Raw genomic sequence first — 15,792 nt, 5'->3', positions numbered from 1 at the left:
ATACATTTCAACCTCCTGTGTGGTCCATTTGCTTAGCGGTTTGCTTAAACAATGACAAGATAAAACAAGTCTAAGGTTTTGAAAATTATTTTAAAAAAACATAATTGTTCTAATTTATGTCCCTTGTTAGCCCTTTTTATATCTGGGGGAACTTGTAATCTATACATTTTAAGGAGCTGAAATTTGAAAGCACCAACTTTTGAAAGTTTTCTGTAACGACAGAAATTGTGATTTTTTAATGCAGGTGAAATATTCTAATTCTAAAATATTATATTTCCTACAAAATAATGATTTAATGACTGCTTAAACTTTTTTCTTCTTAATTTTAAACTAAATTTTGAGCTAATTACATGTGTTAAACTTCCTTGTAACATTCATCTGTATATACATGTGACGGTACAGTGATGTCTTAGTATGAAAATTAAAGCAGATTTGCAAACTTTTATCAGCAGTTTTGATTCACATTAGGTGGATTCTCACTGATCTCATATGCATAGTTAGCATACAAATGGATACAAATGATAACTTTAAAACATATCTCTTTTTTGTATATTAAAATAAGCACATTATTTCATCACACTAGTCCCTTCACATTAACTTTTTCAAACTGTCCTTATACATAGAAAAGCATTTTTAGACTTTCTTAGCAGACCACTGACTGGTTTAATATTTATACATAGAAAAGCATTTTTAGGCTTTCTTAGCAGACCACTGACTGGTTTAATATTTATGACAGTCCTTATCATCAATGACCTCAACACTTACAGAATGTGAGCATGTGTGATTTGGATTCTTAATGTAGCTTTAACCATTTTTCAGTCATATCGCTGAGATGTCTGCTGTGTGGCAGTTTATAGTGATGTCCAGCACTGGGGCATCATGTTGCAGACAGGTGGCATGATGCCCCACCCAGTCACACTATCCTGACACCAGGCTGAACAGTCCTAACTCTAACCTCTTAATGCTGAGTGCCAGGCAAGGCAGCTGTTAGTACCATTTTTATAAGTTTCTGTGATGACTTGGCCAATGTTCAAACCCACTACCTCCCACATCCAAGGCAGATGCTCTAACCACTAGGCCACTGGAGCTGTCTATTACCAAATGATATATCATTATGGGATCCAGGCTTCCTCAGGATTTGGTCTCAATTTTACTCAAAAAAGTAAATATGAAATTACATTTAATGTCTGCATTTGAATGCGGCAAGGTAAGTAGATGCACAACTCTATGGAATCCACCAAGAAGTTTAATTTGTGCCTGTAGGACAATTCGCACTGCCTGACTGCCTGCCAAAACCAATAAAGAATGGATCTATCTGGATCACATTCTGGAAGTTCTTCTTCAAACTGACTCTACAAGAATGGCAGAATGCATAATGATATCCCTTAAAACTTTGATTCCCACCACTTCAATTCCTGTTTCCATCCATTATTAGAACTTTGATTCCCACCACTTCAATTCCTGTTTCCATCCATTATTAAAACTTTGATTCCCACCACTTCAATTCCTGTATCCATCCATTATTAAAACTTTGATTCCCACCACTTTAATTCCTGTATCCATCCATTATTAAAACTTTGATTCCCACCACTTCAATTCCTGTTTCCATCCATTATTAAAACTTTGATTCCCACCACTTCAATTCCTGTATCCATCCATTATTAAAACTTTGATTCCCACCACTTCAATTCCTGTATCCATCCATTATTAAAACTTTGATTCCCACCACTTCAATTCCTGTATCCATCCATTATTAAAACTTTGATTTCCACCACTTCAATTCCTGTATCCATCCATTATTAAAACTTTGATTTCCACCACTTCAATTCCTGTTTCCATCCATTATTAAAACTTTGATTCCCACCACTTCAATTCCTGTATCCATCCATTATTAAAACTTTGATTTCCACCACTTCGATTCCTGTTTCCATCCATTATTAAAACTTTGATTCCCACCACTTCAATTCCTGTATCCATCCATTATTAAAACTTTGATTCCCACCACTTCAATTCCATTATTAAATTTCATATGATATTTTGGTTGCTTAGATCTTTGTGTTTTAGCAATTAAGAATGCTTAGATATACCCACAAACTTTAAACACCAAACAGACATGTTTTATGCCAATTGTACTCTTTAAAAAAATGCAACCAGAATGCATTAATGTCTTGAATCCTTTCTTTCTGAACTGCCTCTGATTAAAATCTCTATAATCCATATTTCTGAATTGCCTCTGATTAAAATCTCTATAATCCATATTTCTGAATTGCCTCTGATTAAAATCTCTATAATCCATATTTCTGAACTGCCTCTGATTAAAATCTCTATAATCCTTTCTTTCTGAATTGCCTCTGATTAAAATCTCTATAATCCATATTTCTGAATTGCCTCTGATTAAAATCTCTATAATCCTTTCTTTCTGAACTGCCTCTGATTAAAATCTCTATAATCCTTTCTTTCTGAATTGCCTCTGATTAAAATCTCTATAATCCATATTTCCGAACTGCCTCTGATTAAAATCTCTATAATCCATATTTCTGAATTGCCTCTGATTAAAATCTCTATAATCCTTTCTTTCTGAATTGCCTCTGATTAAAATCTCTATAATCCTTTCTTTCTGAATTGCCTCTGATTAAAATCTCTATAATCCTTTCTTTCTGAATTGCCTCTGATTAAAATCTCTATAATCCTTTCTTTCTGAATTGCCTCTGATTAAAATCTCTATAATCCATATTTCCGAACTGCCTCTGATTAAAATCTCTATAATCCTTTCTTTCTGAATTGCCTCTGATTAAAATCTCTATAATCCATATTTCTGAATTGCCTCTGATTAAAATCTCTATAATCCTTTCTTTCTGAACTGCCTCTGATTAAAATCTCTATAATCCTTTCTTTCTGAACTGCCTCTGATTAAAATCTCTATAATCCATATTTCCGAACTGCCTCTGATTAAAATCTCTATAATCCATATTTCCGAACTGCCTCTGATTAAAATCTCTATAATCCATATTTCTGAACTGCCTCTGATTAAAATCTCTATAATCCATATTTCTGAATTGCCTCTGATTAAAATCTCTATAATCCGTATTTCTGAACTGCCTCTGATTAAAATCTCTATAATTCATATTTCTGAACTGCCTCTGATTAAAATCTCTATAATCCATATTTCTGAATTGCCTCTGATTAAAATCTCTATAATCCTTTCTTTCTGAACTGCCTCTGATTAAAATCTCTATAATTCATATTTCTGAACTGCCTCTGATTAAAATCTCTATAATCCATATTTCTGAACTGCCTCTGATTAAAATCTCTATAATCCGTATTTCTGAACTGCCTCTGATTAAAATCTCTATAATCCTTTCTTTCTGAACTGCCTCTGATTAAAATCTCTATAATCCATATTTCTGAATTGCCTCTGATTAAAATCTCTATAATCCATATTTCTGAATTGCCTCTGATTAAAATCTCTATAATCCGTATTTCTGAACTGCCTCTGATTAAAATCTCTATAATCCTTTCTTTCTGAACTGCCTCTGATTAAAATCTCTATAATCCATATTTCTGAATTGCCTCTGATTAAAATCTCTATAATCCATATTTCTGAATTGCCTCTGATTAAAATCTCTATAATCCATATTTCTGAACTGCCTCTGATTAAAATCTCTATAATCCTTTCTTTCTGAATTGCCTCTGATTAAAATCTCTATAATCCATATTTCTGAATTGCCTCTGATTAAAATCTCTATAATCCATATTTCTGAATTGCCTCTGATTAAAATCTCTATAATCCTTTCTTTCTGAACTGCCTCTGATTAAAATCTCTATAATCCTTTCTTTCTGAACTGCCTCTGATTAAAATCTCTATAATCCATATTTCCGAACTGCCTCTGATTAAAATCTCTATAATCCATATTTCCGAACTGCCTCTGATTAAAATCTCTATAATCCATATTTCTGAACTGCCTCTGATTAAAATCTCTATAATCCATATTTCTGAATTGCCTCTGATTAAAATCTCTATAATCCGTATTTCTGAACTGCCTCTGATTAAAATCTCTATAATTCATATTTCTGAACTGCCTCTGATTAAAATCTCTATAATCCATATTTCTGAATTGCCTCTGATTAAAATCTCTATAATCCTTTCTTTCTGAACTGCCTCTGATTAAAATCTCTATAATTCATATTTCTGAACTGCCTCTGATTAAAATCTCTATAATCCATATTTCTGAACTGCCTCTGATTAAAATCTCTATAATCCGTATTTCTGAACTGCCTCTGATTAAAATCTCTATAATCCTTTCTTTCTGAACTGCCTCTGATTAAAATCTCTATAATCCATATTTCTGAATTGCCTCTGATTAAAATCTCTATAATCCATATTTCTGAATTGCCTCTGATTAAAATCTCTATAATCCGTATTTCTGAACTGCCTCTGATTAAAATCTCTATAATCCTTTCTTTCTGAACTGCCTCTGATTAAAATCTCTATAATCCATATTTCTGAATTGCCTCTGATTAAAATCTCTATAATCCATATTTCTGAATTGCCTCTGATTAAAATCTCTATAATCCATATTTCTGAACTGCCTTTGATTAAAATCTCTATAATCCATATTTCTGAACTGCCTCTGATTAAAATCTCTATAATCCTTTCTTTCTGAACTGCCTCTGATTAAAATCTCTATAATCCGTATTTCTGAACTGCCTCTGATTAAAATCTCTATAATCCTTTCTTTCTGAACTGCCTCTGATTAAAATCTCTATAATCCATATTTCTGAATTGCCTCTGATTAAAATCTCTATAATCCATATTTCTGAATTGCCTCTGATTAAAATCTCTATAATCCATATTTCTGAACTGCCTCTGATTAAAATCTCTATAATCCTTTCTTTCTGAATTGCCTCTGATTAAAATCTCTATAATCCATATTTCTGAATTGCCTCTGATTAAAATCTCTATAATCCATGTTTCTGAATTGCCTCTGATTAAAATCTCTATAATCCATATTTCTGAATTGCCTCTGATTAAAATCTCTATAATCCCTATTTCTGAATTGCCTCTGATTAAAATCTCTATAATCCATATTTCTGAATTGCCTCTGATTAAAATCTCTATAATCCATATTTCTGAATTGCCTCTGATTAAAATCTCTATAATCCATATTTCTGAATTGCCTCTGATTAAAATCTCTATAATCCATATTTCTGAACTGCCTCTGATTACAGTTATTATAACCCATCTTGACAAATGCTACAACGTTGCCAAACCAACCAAGCAGAATGAATCTTGAGTAATGTTAATTGTTTTACACTGCTTAAGCTCCTTAATACATGTAATCCATAATCCATTAATCTTTAATCCTTTCCCAGGGGTTATGACTGAGCAGTATCCAGTGATAGGTTATTGTCTGTTGAATTATCAATTAAAGTGAACTGATCACCAGTTTACAGTCATGGATACTAATTACCAGTTTACAGTCATGGGTACTAATCACCAGTTTACAGTCATGGGTACTAATCGCCAGTTTACAGTCATGGGTACTAATCACCAGTTTACAGACATGGGTACTAATCCCAAGTTTACAGTCATAGGTACTAATCCCCAGTTTACAGACATGGGTACTAATCCCCAGTTTACAGTCATGGGTACTAATCACCAGTTTACAGACATGGCTACTAATCACCAGTTTACAGTCATTGGTACTAATCACCAGTTTTCAGTCACGGGTACTAATTGCCAGTTTATAGTCATGGATACTAATCGCCAGTTTACAGTCATGGGTACTAATCACCAGTTTACAGTCATGGATACTAATCGCCAGTATACAGACATGGATACTAATCGCCAGTTTACAGTCATGGGTACTAATCACCAGTTTTCAGTCATGGGTACTAATCGCCAGTTTACAGTCATGGGTACTAATCACCAGTTTACAGTCATGGGTACTAATCTACAGTCATGGGTACTAACCACCAGTTTACAGTCATGGATACTAATCGCCAGTATACAGACATGGGTACTAATCGCCAGTTTACAGTCGTGGGTACTAACCACCAGTTTTCAGTCATGGGTACTAATCACCAGTTTACAGTCATGGGTACTAATTGCCAGTTTACAGTCATGGGTACTAATCACCAGTTTACAGTCATGGGTACTAATCACCAGTTTACAGTCATGGGTACTAATTGCCAGTTTACAGACATGGCTACTAATCACCAGTTTACAGTCATTGGTACTAATCACCAGTTTTCAGTCACGGGTACTAATTGCCAGTTTATAGTCATGGATACTAATCGCCAGTTTACAGTCATGGGTACTAATCACCAGTTTACAGTCATGGATACTAATCGCCAGTATACAGACATGGATACTAATCGCCAGTTTACAGTCATGGGTACTAATCACCAGTTTTCAGTCATGGGTACTAATCGCCAGTTTACAGTCATGGGTACTAATCACCAGTTTACAGTCATGGGTACTAATCTTTACAGTCATGGGTACTAACCACCAGTTTACAGTCATGGATACTAATTGCCAGTATACAGACATGGGTACTAATCGCCAGTTTACAGTCGTGGGTACTAACCACCAGTTTTCAGTCATGGGTACTAATCACCAGTTTACAGTCATGGGTACTAATTGCCAGTTTACAGTCATGGGTACTAATCACCAGTTTACAGTCATGGGTACTAATCACCAGTTTACAGTCATGGGTACTAATTGCCAGTTTACAGTCATGGGTATTAATCACTAGTTTACAGTCATGGGATCCCTTAAGTATTTGCCTTAATATACTACACTAGAAGCAAGGTGTGAAGAAAAGGAAAAAAAGAAAAATGTCTGGCTGAGAACTTTTTAGTAGCAAGTTTTGGAATATGGGAGATTTCAGCGAGTTATGGGAAGAATGGAAAACACCTATGATCTCTGATCAGGGTTTTTTTGTAGGTAGATAATGTAGTTTACATGTAAATGACAAACCAATGACTATATATTTGAAATATTTATCATGTTTACTGCTCTAAATATATATTTTTCGTTATTCAGTCACATTTACTTATCTGAATACATATTTTACATTATCCATTTTTTCTTATCCATGTTTGCCAGTCGACTTGTCTGAAAACGCTGGAGGAGAATATATATGACATTCTTTTTATACCCCAATGATCAAAGTAAAGATGGCAACTACCTCATTCAAATATGTTTACTACATTTTGTTTTCATACATACAGATGACATACTGATATTGGTTGTTAAATGCATTTACCATTGATTACAAAAACCATTAATCTCTCTCTCTCCATAACACTAACAACTACATGTACAACATACTAGTCTTCTGAGCACACATAATCTTACATACAAATATGTTATTCTCCCTCTCTCCATTACACACAAGCAGTATATACAGGTACACGTCCTGACAAGCTTAGCCCAAAAGGTTAGTACCTCCTGGTCCTCTCTGTATCTCCCCATAGCTCTCTGACACACACATGCAGCGTCTACATGTCCTGATATCTATACCCAGCAGGTTAGCACCATCCACTATGGTAGGAGTGCATTGATAGTGCAGTAATTTCAAATCAATAGCAAATTATGCTCATAAACAGTGACAAGATACAGTCCAACGTAACTTTAACTTTACCTTTTTTAAGTTAATAAAGATGGCAAAAACTGGGATCTACCAACAATATTGCATCAAACTGGGATCTACCAACAATATTGCATCAAACTGGGATCTACCAGCAATATTGCATCAAACTGGGATCTACCAACAATACTGCATCAAACTGGGATCTACCAACAATACTGCATCAAACTGGGATCTACTAACAATATTGCATCAAACTGGGATCTACCAACAATATTGCATCAAACTGGGATCTACCAACAATATTGCATCAAACTGGGATCTACCAGCAATATTGCATCAAACTGGGATCTACCAACAATATTGCATCAAACTGGGATCTACCAACAATATATTGCATCAAACTGGGATCTACCAGCAATATTGCATCAAACTGGGATCTACCAACAATATTGCATCAAACTGGGATCTACCAACAATATTGCATCAAACTGGGATCTACCAGCAATATTGCATCAAACTGGGATCTACCAGCAATATTGCATCAAACTGGGATCTACCAACATTACTGCATCAAACTGAGAAGCTATATAATTTGTTTTCCAAGATGGCACTACTGCTCTTTCACATATTTTCCAAGCATATTATAAGCAATCAAACGAAACATCAAATTATATGCCTGTCCTGTGTTTCACAGTCGAATAAGTAGATGCTGCTAGGGAAACTTCTTTCTATTGCCTACACAAACTAACACGGAAAATTCTTTCTACTGCCTACACAAACTAACATGGAAAATTCCATCTATTGCCTACACAAACTAACATGGAAAATTCTATATACTGCCTACACAAACTAACATGGAAAATTCCATCTATTGCCTACACAAACTAACATGGAAAATTCCATCTATTGCCTACACAAACTAACATGGAAAATTCCATCTATTGCCTACACAAACTAACAAGGAAAATTCTATATATTGCCTACATAAACTAACATGGAAAATTCCATCTATTGCCTACACAAACTAACATGGAAAATTCTATATATTGCCTACATAAACTAAAATGGAAAATTCCATCTATTGCCTACACAAACTAACATGGAAAATTCCATCTATTGCCTACACAAACTAACATGGAAAATTCTATATATTGCCTACATAAACTAACATGGAAAATTCTATATATTGCCTACATAAACTAACATGGAAAATTCCATCTATTGCCTACACAAACTAACATGGAAAATTCTTTCTATTGCCTACACAAACTAACATGGAAAATTCTTTATACTGCCTACACAAACTAACATGGAAAATTCCATCTACTGCCTACACAAACTAACATGGAAAATTGTTTCTATTGCCTACACAAACTAACATGGAAAATTCCATCTATTGCCTACACAAACTAACATGGAAAATTCCATCTATGCCTACACAAACTAACATGGAAAATTCTATATATTGCCTACACAAACTAACACACTTATCTCTCTGTCTACAATACATCATCAACAATGAAAGTCTGAATTGGAAATGACAATAGTCTTCAATGATTTTTTTTTTGATTTTTTTTTTACACACCTGAGTTATTTTTGACAGCTTTTGACAGTCATCAAATTTGACACATTTCATTGGACTAGGAAGATGGCCAGACAATTTCATTGTAATAGGAAGATGGCCAGGCAATTTCATTGGACTAGGAAGATGGTCGGGCAATTTCACTGGACTAGGAAGATGACCAGGCAATTTCATTGTAATAGGAAGATGGCCAGGCAATTTCATTGGACTAGGAAGATGGCCAGGCAATTTGATTGTAATAGGAAGATGGCCAGGCAATTTCACTGGACTAGGAAGATGGCCAGGCAATTTCACTGGACTAGGAAGATGGCCAGGCAATTTCATTGGCTGGCATTATTATTATTAGAAAGGTGCCTATTCACCCACTACCTGTGGCCAGGTTTGGACTTGATAACTGGTGAATCCTGTACACTTACAAACATTATAATCAAACTGTAACATTAGATTCAAAGAGTAATTAAAAAGAAGGTAAAAATAAAATAATTATTCCCTGTATGTTGAAACTTGCTCCATGTAGTAAGCATTCATGTCTGCACAAGAAAATGCAAAATTGATCTTGACACTGACTTCAATATATTTTCACAGTATATTGTTAAATAAAGGATGGATTGATGAATTAAGTTATGAGTATTTATGTTGTTGTTTGTTGCTGTAGTAGGGTTTAATGCCATTTTTCAGCACAAGATAGGCTAAACATGGCGTCCATGTATAACTGGTGGAGGAAGAACCCTGGAAAACCCCGAGAAGAACCACCGACCCACAAGAAGCTACTATCAAGCTTTCTCACATACCAATGTTAGCCGAACCTGAGACTCAAACCCATGCAGACAGCAGTGAGATGGCAGTGATCCGGAACGGTGAGCACTTTAGACCACTCAGGGCCCCAGTATTTATGTAATGAAGCATGTAACACATAAATATCAGTTGTATGGGCTCTGCTGACAAATTACCGGTATAGCAAACCCCCGACTAACATCTACAAATACTAGACCCATGTCCCTGAATTATAGCAAATAAGGGGAACTTATGAATCTTTTAAAAGCTAAGGATAAATGATTGGTTTATCCTAACTGATCAACAATATTAATTGGTTGCTCTCCTTTTTCTCAATGAATATGTTATTACTGCATACCAGTACTTGGTGTTGTTGCTGTAGGGTTTAATGTCATTTTTCAGCACAAAATAGGCTACACATGGCAGCCAGTATAAATGGTGGAGGAAAAACCTGGGAAAATCCCCGAAAGAACCACCAACCCACGAGAAACTACTAGCAAGTAGGGCTGTAAAAACCGCGGAAAACTTCACCCAGAAATTTGCTGTGCCCTTTAACGGGTAACCTGGTACCCGTTAGAACATGAAAGACATGTACAACCCTAGTTACCCCACTGTAAAATTTTCACAAACCTGGATTGTTGTAGGCTGAGGAAATGATAGGACTATTTACATCATTTTGCACATTGTTTACCACACTTTATTCACTATTTCGATTCTCTTTTCTCGCATTTTACCAATTCACACTTTTGCATTTTCACATTCGCACTTTACCCACCCCCAATGGGAGACGGCTGAGAGTCTGTCGATGGAGTTACTTTCTTTTCCTGTTGTACTTCAATTTGTCTATTATAAATTGTGCTATAATATTTTATTTGATTTGTCAACAATAATGATTAATATTACAATGTTGTTTCATATTATTCTTATTAATAAACTTCCATAGTGTGTTTTGTTATTTATTACTCACGGCGAATGGCGGTGAAAGTCAACTTCCGATAGAGAACTTGAATACTAAAGGAGATTTACACTTAAGTATGTAAGCAAAACATCAGAATATTAAAATTTCAAACTAGAATAAAATAAAGTTTTTTGAATGTTTTTGACTAATGAGTAAGTGATATGTTAACACGCATAGTCTACATATTAGTATTGTTTTGAACTGAGAAGCAGTTCTCACAGCCCAGCGTGCAGCAGCCGTTTAGTAGTGGGCCGCTGATGCATAACGGGTGGTCCTACTCCTAAATATAGACTGGAGCTGCAACTCAGACCAGCGTACTGCTGATGATATATGTTATTTTGATAGTGTTGTCGACAAATTATTTTTGTGAATGGGTACTCATCATTAATTTTCGATGCCTTTTTTTTCACTAGTCGGGTACCCGGTTACCTGGGTACCCATTGACGGCCATACTGGCAAGCTTTCTCACATACCCACATTGGCAGAGCAGAGACTCGAACCCATGCAGACAGAGGTGAGATGGCAACGATCCATAACGGTCAGCGCTTTAGACCACTCAGCCATTCAGGGCCCCACCAGTACTTGATAATTGTAAACTTTCGTCTATCCCATAAAGTCTGTTGTTAAAAAACACATCTGTCATCTGCCATGTTGTTGGTCCCTTGATTACACCAAACAATATAAGATTATATATGTATTTTTCCTGAAAGATTTCAGAGCAGCAAGCCAACCAGATTTAAAAAGAAAATTACAATCTTTCCTATGTTATTTAAGAAATTTATAACTGAACCATTCTAATTTTCCATGCATTTTTTTAAATATGCTGCACCTCTAATGATGATAGAAAGAACTTACTGTGGATGATCCTTTTGTTGTTGCTGTAATGTATGCAAAACCTCACTGCCACGTAGCAGCAACACGGCCTTCTTATTTTGGTGGTCAAACTTCACTAGTATATACTCCACCTAAAAACATATATATATAGGCAGCCATACATCAATATATCATATAGACAGCCATACATCAATATATTATATAGACAGCCATACATCAATATATCCCACAGACAGCCATACATCAATATATCATACAGACATCCATATATCAATATATCAACATATCATATAGACAGCCATACATCATTAAATCAACATATCACATAGACAGCCATACAGCCATATATCAACATATCATATAGACAGCCATACATCAATATTTCAACATATCATATAGAAAGCCATACATCAATATATCAAAATATCGTATAGAAAGCCATACATCAATATATCAAAATATCATATAGACAGCCATACATCATTATATCAACATATCATATAGACAGCCATACATCATTATATCAACATATCATATAGACAGCCATACATCATTATATCAACATATCATATAGACAGCCATATAGCCATATATCAGCATATCATACAGACAGCCATACATCAATATATCAACATATCATATAGACAGCAATACATCAATATATCAACATATCATATAGAAAGCCATACATCATTATATCAAAATATCATATAGACAGCCATACATCAGTATATCATACAGACAGCCATACATCAGTATATCATACAGACTGCCATACATCAATATTTCAACATATCATATAGACAGCCATACATCAATATATCAACATATTAGATAGCCATACATCAATATATCAACATATCCTATAGACAGCCATACATCAATATATCAACATATCATGTAGACAGCCATACATCAATATATCAACATATCATGTAGAGAGCCATACACCAATATATTCTATAGACAGCCAAACATCAATATTTCAACATATCATATAGACAGCCATACATCAATATTTCAACATATCATATAGACAGCCATACATCAATATATCATACAGACAGCCATACATCAACTTATCATATAGACAGCCATAAATCAGTATTTCAACATATCATACAGACAGCCATACATCAATATATCAACATATCATATAGATAGCCATACATCAATATATCATACAGACAGCCATGCATCAACTTATCATAAAGACAGCCATACATCAATATATCAACATAGCATAAAGCCAGCCATACATCAATATATCAACATTATCATACTGACAGCCATACATCAATATATTAACATGTCAGAGATATAGCCAGCCATACATCAATATATTAACATATCTGAGATATAGCCAGCCATACATGAATATATCAACATATCATATAGACAACCATACATCAATATATCAACATTATCATACTGAAAGCCATACATCAATATATTAACATATCAGAGATATAGCCAGCCATACATCAATATATCAACATATCATAGATATGGCCAGGCATATATCAAAATATATCAACTATATTGCTCCCTCATTATAAGACCGCCCCTCTTATGATGTGTATGGTGGTTATGAATCCCAATTAAAGTAGCTCATTTTTTACATCACTGCAACATATTTCGGGGGGGGGGGGGTAATTTATCTAGAAATGCCAATCAGCCTTTAAAATATGTGAATATTCAGGATTTGAGTTGTGAGATGTTTTACAGCACAAAAGATTAACAAGAAGCACATAAAACCAGATTTGTGTTTCAAGAACTACTATGGAAAAACATAACTGCCAGAGTACTTCAGAAGTTCAGCCTGTCATGCCATCTTCAACTGCTGAAGGTAATTATACCAAAATTTATTACAGTATATTACATCCAGTGATCATTAAAAAGTAGTAAACCCTACTTCACAAATCCATCAATCTGTTTTTGTCAAGTTGTTTTAGGATCATAATCGTTATTGTCACATGATCTACAATTTTTTTTTTTAAATCACATGCTGAAGTCTTTAGGTACCTGTGCAGAATATGCTTCCACTGCAAAAATATTCCAATCCAAAATTATATAGTTTATAAACTGAAATTGAGGATATGTTTCGTATGATGCATGAAAAATGCATGTAGATGAAATCTGCCAAGTTTTATTACAATTCTTCATGACATTTAACAGCCATTGCTTTATAAAATTACTTCAACAATAGCACTACTTAGGTGGCAGGGTCCAGTTTCGTAAATTGGCCCCTAGCAAATTTCTTAACTTAGGTGGCAGGGTCCAGTTTCGTAAATTGGCCCCTGGCAAATTTCTTAACTTAGGTGGCAGGGTCCAGTTTCGTAAATTGGCCCCTGGCAAATTTCTTAACTTAGGTGGCAGGGTCCATTTTCGTAAATTGGCCCCTGGCAAATTTCTTAACTTAAGGCTATGGTGTGACTTTTTCAGCTATTATTGTTTAGCATTTATAGATATGGATCTATTTGTGAACTAGGTGTTTTGGGCTTGTGTTATTCTTGAAACTGATGTCAGGTTTGTACACCTTCCATAGTTGCTCTGCAGTATGTTGATAGTGAAATACCAATAGTTGGCTAGGAAGAAGAGCTAGCCTCCCATAGCAGTAGACACATGGGTTCAAGGCAACTTGAGTATCTCAAAAACCGCTTGGATGACAACTATTCTGAATTGCATCAAACTATTTAGTAGACAATGTTTTTCAAAATTTTCATCCAGGGAAAGGGCTTGTGTTTGCACTGTGAGCACCACATGCTGTCAAAAATGGCATTTGGATGTGAAAAATGCATGTATAAAATAGGGGTTGGGGTGCATAAACCTCTTCTGCTGTGAACTGCCATTGACTTCTCTGGTCCAGTGAATACTATTCTTATGCTTTGTTTTAATATAGGTATCTAAAAATACGGACCTTTTTGACCTCACTTGTGTATTTGATTTTTTATGATTTTTTATACTAGGTCGCTGATTGCGGCATTAAATTTGTACATAAAAACTGGACCCTGCCCCCTTAATAAGACAATGGTGCTGACAGATTTCACCATGGCCATTTTTCATCCACTTAAAACATGAACAAAAAGCATATACCTCTCTCACTGTCATAGTGAAAGTGCAATATGCAGATTTTTTGTAAACATTTAGTTTTCAGGTTCTAATGGGTGATAATTATATAAAAAAATAATAAAACAAATTTCATTTGACTGTTTTATTATGAATTACATACATGAGCCCTTTCATGCAGTTGATAAAATGTAATTTCCATGTGATGTGCACTTAAAGGCCTTGTTGTCGATTAAAACAAATTATTTATAACTTCACAAACTTTTTAATAAATGGAAACAATATTTTTATTACATCATTTCCCTGTTAATTTAACAAGTATACTACAATATGGCAACAATATTCTCATATAAAGCTAATCCTCGCCTCAAAAGTCAGTCTATTAATTCACAATCTCCTCCAAACACCAAGTTGTTGTTCATTTCTGCAAGGTATTATGGGTATGACTGGTATTAGAGTTCTTGTTTGCAAAATATTTTATTATAAAAGATGGTTTATCTAGTGAGGTATGACAGTGTACCAGTTTTGACCACAATGCCCTGAAGAAGAAAAAACACTCTCAATGACTTGCAAAAATAGACAATTCTGAGCCATTTCTAGCGTCATCTGCTGTATGTTGATGATGTTGTTGTGGACTTACTGCCATTTTTGAGCACATGATAGGTTAAACAGGTGAAGGAAACATTTTGGAAACCCCCCAGGAAGGCCCCCCAACCCATGGGAAGTTACCAGAAAGTTTTCTCACATACCCACCTTGGCAGAGTCAGAGACTCAAACCCACGTGGAGTGGGGTGAGATGGAAGTGGTCAGTAAAGGTGAGTGCTTTAGACCACTTGGCTACCCAGGGACCCTTCATTTGCTATAAATTGTACATCAAAACTGAATCTGACAATCAATTGCTTGCTGAAAAGATAAGTTTCCATGTCGTCAAATTTGATCTTTCATTTAATTTCAGAAACACAGAAGGAAATCATATT

The 15,792-nt window shown here is 34.8% G+C and overlaps 1 protein-coding gene across 2 annotated transcripts in view; it reads right to left on the bottom strand.

Annotated features, from left to right (window-relative positions):
• LOC149787213 (glutamate--cysteine ligase catalytic subunit-like) overlaps window positions 1-15,792 on the bottom strand; it is a 76,726-nt gene that overhangs the window by 59,553 nt on the left and 1,381 nt on the right. For both annotated transcript variants that reach the window (XR_016425128.1, XM_089977711.1), the window contains exon 2: window positions 11,768-11,877. Coding sequence is in view for 1 of the 2 variants with exons in the window: in XM_089977711.1 (XP_089833837.1) it covers window positions 11,768-11,877 (110 nt within the window). In the remaining variant the exon portion in view is untranslated. The remainder of the gene's footprint in view (window positions 1-11,767; window positions 11,878-15,792) is intronic.

This window comes from Sinohyriopsis cumingii, chromosome 12 (genome assembly GCF_028554795.1).
Source record: "Sinohyriopsis cumingii isolate HCF-2022 chromosome 12, ASM2855479v2, whole genome shotgun sequence".
NCBI lineage: Eukaryota > Metazoa > Mollusca > Bivalvia > Unionida > Unionidae > Sinohyriopsis > Sinohyriopsis cumingii.
This window is presented reverse-complemented; position numbering and strand designations above follow the sequence as displayed.